Raw genomic sequence first — 10,353 nt, forward strand, 5'->3', positions numbered from 1 at the left:
GAGTCCTTTTCTGGGACTGGCATTGCATTACATCCCAAATCTGCTTGCCACCTGGTAGGAAGATTTTCATTATTCAAAACTCTCTCTTAAGATGGGGTTTGTTTTAAAGACCCAGCCTGTTTGGGAAGTCTGCTTGGGTGCATCTGGAGCTAAAGGCAGGAACGAATCCACAATGTAACGAAGAGATGGGGTGGCCCAAGGGCAGGTGGGGGCTGCAGCTGGGCTTGGGAGGCAACTCTGTTCCTCTCCTGGGGGGTGGATGGTGGCACATACAGATGACAGGGCCCTTCCTTCATGCTCCCATGTCACCAGGTGAAATGTAACCTATCTCTCACCAGAGAAGTGGCCCACGCCCAGAACTGACCTCATGGTTTGTGAATTCTGGAGCACATGTGAGAAATTCAGGGAAACTTCTTTGACTGCTCCAAGAATGTCACTTAGACACTGGGGGAAGAAGGGGTGTGCTCTGGTGTCTGCCTCAGGGAGGACCCTCCTCGCTTACCACAGTTGCCTCTTATTGCATCAGGAGGCACCCAGCACCTGTTACAGCATAGGCAAAGTGGGACAGGCCCAGCTCTGTAGCCCAACTCCACTGCTTATCTTTGACTGCATCCCAGATTTTAAAAATGATTTCAGATTACCCAGTATTTTGCATTATATACCATTGTCAACTTCCTTCAATGCAGGTAATAAAAATGGGACATGATGAGATTTATTTCTTCCCAAATGGGCAAACTGTGACAGGAGCGCCTGGTGAGAATAGGGCCTTTGAAGCTGCCCCTGCCTGACTGCTTTGCCTCCCACCCCAGACCTGGTTCTGAAGGTACAAGAGAAAGCCTGTGTCCTCTCCAGACAGGAAAGTAGAGAGAGCACCACTGTGCTATTTTAAGCAACTGTGCCTAATTCTGGGCTGGCTCAGATGCCCAGAACTTGCTCCCAGCCAGAGCTGCCCCTGGGAGAACTCCAGGAAGCTGATGGGGCTCTGTTCCAATCACCTAGGGGGGTTCTCGCCATTCGGAGGAAAGAGTTTTCAGTGGAATAGAGGACCCAGAAATGAAGAATTAACAAACATCCCTTACTTCTTCTGGTAGAGAAGAGTGTTTCTGGAAAGTCCAACTTCTACATGTTGTTTAAATCTCTAACTGCAGAGGAAGTTAGTTAATTCTACAGAGGAAGACTCTTCACCACCTCAGTCTCTTGGCCTCTGCTCTACTCTGTGTGACAGTGATGGGCTCTGCCAAGGATGGCAGAAGGTCAACTGACTCAGTTCCAAAAGCAGCAGGCCGATTTCTAGCGTCGTCCGGGCAAGGAGAGAGGGGCCCCGGTGGTGATGCTGATGGCTGTCCAGGCTCAGCTCAACGAGCATGTTATCTTGTTCTTGACATCCCTGCTCCTCCCCCTGCCAATGCTGTTAGTCCTGTCCTGGTTGCTGAGGCCACTCCGAGGTCCTGGGCAGACTACACTGTCCTCCCCAGCCCAGCCAGCTGGCAGGCAGTCACCCTGATGTGGACTGAGGAGACACTGCAGACAAACCAACTTTCTCCTCCAAGGGGTCTCCCTGGGCTTGGGTCAGGAATGAGAAAGTCAGGGACAGGGAAGCAACCAGAGTGACGCCAGGTCACCCTGCCAGGAACGCGAGGGGCTTGCTGCAGGTGTCAGGCAACCTGCCGGCTACCACCTTCGGCAGCCCAGCACCAACACAGATCAGTGCGTGGGGACACTGCAAGGCAGGAGGCGATGATTAGAGGAGGGCAGAATGGAGTTCCAAGACAGAACGGAGAGATGGAAAAGAAGAAAGAAAAAGAAAGAGGGAGGAGAAATAAAGAAGGAAGTGAAAAAGAAAAAGGAAGAAAATGAAAAGGTGAAAAAAAAAAAACATGAGAAGGGGAAGAAGAAACGAAGCTGCTTCCTTTTGGATCCACCTCTGTGCCATGGTGGAAATGGAGCATGGGGCTGTGTAGGCTCTCAGGACCACCTGCCTCTGCCATCAGCAGGGATAGGGAGGAAGGAAGAGAACGCTAATGGTCACACCCCCTACCTGTCCTGAATGAGAAGTGATCTCACCTGAACCTCTCCTGACCCACACCCACCCAGGGAGCGATTGTCCACCACCTCTGCAGGGGCTCCAGGAAGCCAGGGTCAGCCTATTTTCTCTGACCTTTGCAAACTGCCAGCACCCACATGGTGCTCTCTACTGGCCTCCCCGACAATCCTCACTGTCCAGAGCATCGAAAACAACACTCACAGCATGAGTCAGACTAAGGTCTGTTTTTTGGGAGGCTCCTTTATGGAAGACGTGTTACAAATCCATGGTGTACGTCAACATAGACAACTTCCAACGTCCTGAGTGGGCTGAGACTTTGCAGCAAAAGCTCTAGGCTGCCTTGTCCTTGCCAAGAAGAACATTTCTGACTAAGCTTCTCTCTCTCCTCAAGGGAGAGCCACCAACACTATAATGGGTCGGGAAATGCTGATTTGCTTTTGTACCAGCCAAACAGAATCAGGGAATAGAAACGAAAACAAATAAAACTAAAACATAAGCCTGCAACTTACAAACATAGCAATTCCATATGGTTCAGCATATACATATTACAGAATCAAATAAAATTTATTTTGGTGTCTCCACTAATTCTCATATTTTCTGCTATGGGTTTCTTATAGAAATAAAGATAACCAAGCAATGAGAAGAAATAAAAGAAATAATCAAGCTGTGTCCAGAGAGGGGTTCTAGATGACCACTGGAATCAGTGGTTCTCAAACTCTGGGGTGCACTTGAATTACCTGGAGGGCTCATAAAGAACAAAGAGGCTCAGGGCTGTTGAGGTGCGATAGGCTGGTTCTGGGTACGCTGCCAGGTTCTAAGGTGATTCTGATTCCCACCAGAATTTGAGAAGGATTGACTTAGAGTAGGACCAAGTTTAACTCAAGGTTTCACAATCAAGAGAGATTGTTTAAGAGCAGCTGAAGTGGCTCAGGCACCATGAGCTGGAAGGATTTCTAGGTAGGCCTCAAGGACAAGTCTCCCCCTAGACTCAGGTACCTAGGGCTGGGTGGGGTCAGTGGGCTTCTTTCTTTGGCCTCCAGCCCCGGGACAGGGGCCTGCACTTACTGGTGAGGACCTTGAGGGTGAAAGGGTTCTTCTGCTGGATGGTGTGGGTGAAATGGAAGCGGGCGTTGCAACTGTAGTCGGTCTGCATGTCCTGCAGCATCACGTTGGAGAAGTATAGGTCTCCATTATGGCCCTGAGAGACACGTTTGTCTTGGGTGATGGGCTCCATGGCTATAAGAAAGCAGAGGTACAGCAGCAGGTTAGTAGCAATAACAGCAATCATCACCGCTGCAGTCCTGGCGATAGAACACTTTACAGAGGGTCAGGTGGCGACCAGGAGCTTGACATTACTTGGTCTAATCCTCTCGACTCTGAAGTATGATTTATTCCCATTTTAAAGATCAGAAAGCAGATGTAATGTGTCCAGCATTGCAAAGGCAGAGAGGAGAGCAGGATTTTAGATGCAGACCTGCCTGCCCACCATGTCCATGTTTTATGACCACACTTTTCTCTTTCCTGTTCACACCACAAAAGATCTCACTGGCTGTGGGACCAGTAGAAGGAACACAAGCCTTCAGGTACTCCCCAAGGTTCAAATTCTCAAGCTAGCAGCGAGAGCACTCTGAGGCCAGGGACCACGATCTGTTCATCTTATGCCCCAGCACCTGTCTTAGGACTCGGCATACAGGACGCACTGAACAGTTTGCTGAATTAAATGAAATTGAACTTGGCTTTGCTGCATTTAATAAAAATGTAATCATCAATTATAATGTATACCTTTGTTTTTTATTCCTAAGAAGAAAGCACTACTGATTATAACTGTAAGATATATACCAATCAATGATGTACATCATCAGTTTTAAGAGGCCTTTCAATTTTAGAGATGTTAAAATATGAAAATGTCTGATTAATGATATAACTGGAGTGGCTGAAAATGTTGACTATATTTTCTTTTCTTTTTTTTTTCAAGTGCTATATCTGATGTAAACCCAAAAGACCAGGTTTCCAGGCTGTTAGGTTAGTTAGAATATACCTAAAGCTGACTACTCACAGCTATCTCCTTCCTATCCCCACAATTGTTTTTTAAGTCAGCATTTCTTAAAGCACAAGGTTAATGATGCCAACTTCCCCACAATGGGCTGGTCAGCTCTTCAAACCATTCCTGATTTACTGTAGGCCTACTATGTGCCAGGCACTGTGCTAGGTGCTGGTGAAAGATGGGCAAGACTGTTACTGCCCTCAAATAACTTCCAGTTTAGTAGAAGAGGCAGCAGATAAATAAACAATTGCAATGCAGCGTGGTGAGCAGAACACACCAGTTAGAAGGGGATTAACTACAAAAAAGAACCCAGTGCATTCTAGGGGGTCCTAAGCTGAGCCTTGAAGCCTGCATATCTTATACCAGCAGAAAAGACAGAAGAGCTGAGGTTTCTAAGGAGCTGGAAGAGTGTGTGATAAAGGCTAAGAGTACATAGTCCACTCAGTGGTGTAAGGGGATGAGGTGAGACAAGGGTTGGAGAGGCAGAGGGCCAGATGTGGAATGGGACTGGGTGCCAGGGAAAGGGATCTGGACCATTATTTTGAGGTGATGGAGGAGCCAATGAAGGGCTTTAAGCAGATGAATGAAACTATCAGTTAAGTATCACATTTTTAGAAAGACCAGGGAGGCCTGTTATGGATAATTCTTGTAACCCAGGGAAAAACTGATGGTGGCCGGGGCTGGGGAGATGTCAATGAGGATAGAAAGAAGAGAAGGGTCTAAGATCTACTTGGGAGGCAGAGTGAACACAACTTGGTGGTGAATGTGATGTGGGAGAAATGAGAGAGGAGAGGTTGAACTGTGAATTAACATATGAGGCCAGCAGCCTGTGGCCGGGCAGCCTTCCCCACAAATGTACACTGTGATGGGGGAAGAGAGAGACAGTGATTGAGCACAAAGCCATCTTCAACCTGCAAAATAACTTACAATGCTGCCTCATCAACAGGGCAGCCTCTTTTCAAAGTAGGCTGCTAAGAATTCAGGGATGGATAGAAGGATGGATGACTGGCAGGTAGGTAGGTGGAGATATAGGTTGATGGATGGCTGGATAGATGGGAAAGGAGGGATGGAAGGAGGGGGAGAGGAGGCAGACAGGCAGGAAGGGAGGGAGGACAGGAAGCCAGAAGGACACACAGAGAGATAGCAGTTTTCTATTTACCTTTATTAATGCTTCTCCTTTTATTTAAATTGAAAACATGGGAAGAAACTGAGGTCCGGAGAGGATGAATGAGCCTCAGTCCAAAATTGAGCCAGAACAATCACTGAATGATGTTACTCTGTCCCTGCTCCAGATACCCTATCTCCCCATCCCTCCTTTATGAAAGGTTGCAATTCCCCATTCACCCTTCCTCCTACCAGAAGAGCAAATCAGAATAAATCGAGACCGGCCAATAATTGAAAGAGGTGGTTTGGTACTAACCACTTTCAATTGGCCAATTGGAAAAACCATTTCTCCTCTTCTCCCCTAATCCCTTCTGTCTTGCTCTTCATTTTCATTATCATGTTACCAAGTGCTTACTGTGTGTCTGGCCCTGTTCTAAGCACTTTGGATGTATTGACTCATTTATTCTTATAATAATCCTATTAGATAAGTACTATGATTAGCTCTGTTTTTTCCAGAAGAGGAAACTGAGGCCCAGAGATGTAAGCAATTTGCTCAAGATCACACTTGCTCAAGATCACACAGCAGCCAGGCTAGAAAATAAGCCCAAGCAGCCTCTCTCTGCAGAGCCTGTGTTCTCAGCCTGGTTGCCACATTGCATCTGCTTCCCACAAATCAAGGTCTTCTAGCTTGGGCAAGCCCCTCCCCATTTAACACACCCACCCCACTCCCTAAGGTTAAGATATAAACACAACACTAGGCCCCCAAGACTCACAGCTGCTCATCCAGAAGATGACCGGGGATGGAAGTCCAGGCGGGGGGTTGCACTGGAGCGTCAAAGGAGCGCCCTCTTGGACCACGACAGGGTCTAGGTTTTCCTTGGGCCACAGAGGAGATTCTGGAGAGAAGTGGACAAAGAGGATAAAGTGAGGGTGATGGCTGGGCCCGGGGCAAGGAGCAGGGTCAGAGGCAGGCATGCAAAGAGGAGAAACAGAAGGGGCACCTGGACAAGGAGGGAGCAAGAGAGAGGGACAGGGCACATGAGCCTACTCGAGGGGCTGCCCTTGAGAGGCAGGAGAAGGGAGGCATCTTCAAGGCTCCCCTCCTTTCCCCTCTCCTGTGCCCAGTGGCCAGTGAAATTGTTGCAGACAACAACTTCAAAAGGAAGCCTTGGGAGCTTCCTTTTCAGGGAATCATTCTGAGTTGGGAAAGATGCATAGAGAACACCAAGGCATCTGCAGGCCAAGGGCAGGGGCAGCCCTTCTGGAACGGCCTTCCACATCCCCTACTCTCCGTTTACCCAGGAGCAGGGCATTTCAGCCCTGCCCCACGCTACTCACTCGACACCTGCAGGCGGATCCTATTGGACAGGGCCGTGCCAAATTTGTTGCGGGCGAAGCACTGATATTCCCCCTCATATTCCTCCGGCCGCCCGCCACTGCGGAAGTCAATCACCAGGGTCCCAGACCTCCTCCTCATGGACACCCGGGGGTCCTTGGCGATGTTGAAGAATCTGCTGTTTCGCGTCCAGTGGAAGCTGTGGAGAGTGGGGAGCAGGGGCAACCAAGACGAATGGGGTGGGCTCTGGGCTCCAGGCAGATCTCAGATCCCTGGTCCCTGGCTCAGTACCAAAATTCCCTCTCTCAGTCCCATCGTGGCACCCCTATACCAACAGGTCTCAGCCTGGCTGAGCAGAAGAACCATCTGGAGAGCTCAATAAAATGCAAAGTCCCAGGTCCCACCCAGGTGACTGTCCAGGGCAGGGGCTGGACGTTAGTATTTCTACCCACCTAAGACTGGGACTCGTGGCTCTAAGTGTTAGATACTCAAGTAGCTACTCGGGGGTTATGTTAAACACATCATTGAGGAGAGATTTTCATTTCTAGAATCTAGAATCTGCCGCTTCTTCCACCCCAGGACATTTCCAACCTTCTACTAAGAATGCAAACTTGAATTCATATTCCACCCAACCTAAATACATCAGGGAGCTGGCTCTGCTCCTCTGCCGCCCTAATTTTACAATCCATTTTAAAGCCAAAGTGAAATGGCTTAGGTTACTTGTGCCCTGCTCAGTGAGTACAGATTATATAGCAGTGACCACACCCTGTAGCCCAAGAGTGGCAGCTTTTGGCCAGGCGTGGTGGCTCATGCCTGTAATCCCAGCACTTTGGGAGGCCGAGGCGGGTGGATCACGAGGTCAGGAGATCGAGACCATCCTGGCTAACTCGGTGAAACCCCAGCTCTACTAAAAATACAAAAAATTAGCTGGCTGTGGTGGCGGGTGCCTGTAGTCCCAGCTACTCAGGAGGCTGAGGCAGGAGAATGGCATGAACCCGGGACGCGGAGCTTGCAGTGAGCCGAGATCGCACCACTGCACTCCAGCCTGGGCGATACAGCGAGACTCCGTCTCAAAAAAAAAAAAAAGAGTGGCAGCTTTTAAAGAAATGGCAGAGCCTAGTAGAACCGAGCCACTGGTGAAGAGCACCAGAATGGCCCCCTCTGCTCCTCCTGGGAGCTGCAGCCAAGGCCTCACATCCTCAGATGCCCACGATCTAACTTGTAAAAGAAGCAGGGAAAGCAGGAGCAGCTGGAACAGCAGGGGCTGCTCAGTGCCACAGGATTATTGTCTCTGCAAAGGAACCATGGGGGAAGACCAAACCTCAGAAGCAAGCGAGGTTACCATTACCCTGACTAACCCTTCAGTGTGACTCCCACGGCCAGCGAGGGAGTCCCTGCTGGTTCCCAGGCTCAGAGATCTGGGTTCGAGACTGTCTTGTGTGAACCCAGGGGGCCAGAATAAAGCTGCTGCGTACCTGGCTGCCTCTGCTTGGCCTCATTTCTCCTGCTGACAGACACACCCTAGATGGGGTCCTGTCACATATGGGTCTGAATCTTGCATGAGGCTCCTGAAAGGCTCAGTCTGTAGATGCTACTTTGAGGATGGGGATGGGGGCAGATAATAACGTCTGCCATGTCTCCGATGCTTATCATTTGGTGGAAATGCATGAGTTTAAATCTGGGTTCTGCCCCTTTCAAGCTGGGTAACCTTGGACCTCTGTACCCCTGTTTCCCCTCCTCTTCATAAGGACATTGTTCCTTCCCCAGAGCACTGTTAGGTGGTCGAACAAGACGTGAGTAACAGAACCTAACACAGAGCCCAGATACATACAACAGGCTTTTAATTCATGTCTGTTGACATCTTATTTGGTCTTATTGAGCACATTAACAGGTAGAGGCAAGCTCAGAATGAAAGACTCGAGTTGGCTTGGAAGAGGAACTTCCTATAAGCTAAACGTGGGGCAGATGATGGGAACACAGGGTGGAGGAAAGAATGTTATATGGAAAGTCAGAAAACTGAACATCCAGTCCTGGCTTTTGGTATGAACTTAAGCCACTTGTTTTCTGGTCTCCAGTTTCCTTATTGGCAAAATTTCCTGGTACCTCAATTATGCCTTCCAACTAGTAGGTGCCTATGGAAATTTTTTGGAATGGATGAGTCTAATTTTCCAGCTGCCTCATTGGCCTTAGTTATCATCAGGCCCAGAGGCAAGCGGGTGGTTTCAATGCACTCTTTTTCCCCTCCACTCACCTGGGGGCAGGGTTCCCTTTTGCTTCACACTCTATCAGGATGTTATCACGGGGGTCCACGATGTGATCCTTCACTGACTGCTTGGTGATGGTTGGTGGCTGCGTCACTGCAACAGTGCACAGGGAGCATGGTCAGGGCTGCAGGGACCTCCCTGGGGTCCAGCTTGGGGACCAGCTGAGATGAAGAGCTTCAGGTGCCACACATGCAAGCAGGCAAGTGGGTGGGGTGTGGGGGGCGGTGAACAGGGCCCCATTCTAGAGACCCAGCTCCTTAAATGGTGCCTCAGGAAAGAAGGTGGGTGTCAAAGATTAAGCATAAAAAGAATCCCTGTAAAAAGATCCCATAGGCAGCCAGGCGCGGTGGCTCACGCTTGTAATCCTAGCACTTTGGGAGGCAGAAGAAGGCGGATCACGAAGTCAGGAGATCGAGACCATCCTGGCTAACACGGTGAAACCCCGTCTCTACTAAAAAATACAAAAAAATTAGCCGGGCGTGGTGGAGGGTGCCTGTAGTCCCAGCTACTCGGGAGGCTGAGGCAGGAGAATGACATGAACCCAGGAAGCGGAGCTTGCAGTGAGCCGAGATCACACCACTGCACTCCAGCCTGGGCGACAGAGCGAGACTCTGTTTAAAAAAAAAAAAAAAAAAAAGTCCCACAGGCCAGGCACGGTGGCTCACACCTGTAATCCCAGCACTTTGGGAGGCTGAGGTGGGTGGATTTTCTGAGGTCAGGAGTTCAAGACCAGCCTGGCCAACATGGTAAAACCCCATCTCTACTAAAAGTAAAAAAAAAAAAAAAAATTAGCCAGGCATGGTGGTGAGCACCTGTAACCCCAGCTACTACTCGGGAGGCTGAGGCAGGAGAATCACTTGAATCCAGGAGGCTGAGGCTGCAGTGAACCCAGATTGTGCTGCTGTACTCCAGCCTGGGTGACAGAGCGAGACTCCATTAAAAAAAAAAAAAAATCCCATAGCATCCCAAGGAGAAACTGAAGGCCAGACTTGTTTACTCATCCTTACATTACAATGCTTAGCACAACATACAATGCACAATAGTTTTTGGTAAACGTCTGTTGAATGAATAAAGAAAGAAAAAGCAGCTAGATTTTCAGAACTTAGGGGTCATGGTGGTTCTGAGCCCTGGAGGCTCAACAAATGGCCACACTATGGTAAGGCTAGGGCAGAGAGGGCCTTCAGTCCCCAAGAACTCCCCAGATCCTCCCCTTCTAGGTCCCAAGTGCCAGTGTTCTACCCTGGGGTCCTGTGCCAGCCACTGGAGGATAGGGAAACAGCTGTGGTGCACATGAGCTTCGGTCCAATGACCCTCTTCTTACCACGTGCCCTTCTGTCTTTCCCAGCAAGAGAATGCTGCAGGCAAGCCTCCTTCCTCCCCGCTCAGTAACATACCTCACTACAGGGCTCTGGTGTGAAGAGGCCCCAGCAGAAGTCCCAGCAGGCCACTAATCCCCAGGTAACACCTCATGCCTCATTCCTCCCTCCCACCTCCCAGAGGCACAGGCACAGACAGGCACGCAGGGCACTTACGCTCATTCTGAATGCTTGCTGTTAGTTCC

General features: G+C 49.6%; 1 protein-coding gene across 21 annotated transcripts in view; it reads right to left on the minus strand.

The window, feature by feature from the left end:
* Positions 1-10,353, minus strand: part of NFASC (neurofascin) — a 188,093-nt gene that overhangs the window by 57,606 nt on the left and 120,134 nt on the right. For 15 of the 21 annotated variants that reach the window (XM_002809563.6, XM_054522310.2, XM_054522217.2 and 12 more), the window contains 5 exons: positions 10,325-10,342; positions 8,780-8,885; positions 6,531-6,727; positions 5,966-6,088; positions 3,110-3,280 (listed from right to left, as the gene is read on the minus strand). In XM_002809563.6, coding sequence (XP_002809609.2) covers positions 3,110-3,280; positions 5,966-6,088; positions 6,531-6,727; positions 8,780-8,885; positions 10,325-10,342 — 615 coding nt within the window. The remainder of the gene's footprint in view (positions 1-3,109; positions 3,281-5,965; positions 6,089-6,530; positions 6,728-8,779; positions 8,886-10,324; positions 10,343-10,353) is intronic. The other 6 variants (XM_009238823.4, XM_054522292.2, XM_054522210.2 and 3 more) reach the window with 1 other exon arrangement.

The sequence above is a fragment of the Pongo abelii genome, chromosome 1 (assembly GCF_028885655.2).
Source record: "Pongo abelii isolate AG06213 chromosome 1, NHGRI_mPonAbe1-v2.0_pri, whole genome shotgun sequence".
NCBI lineage: Eukaryota > Metazoa > Chordata > Mammalia > Primates > Hominidae > Pongo > Pongo abelii.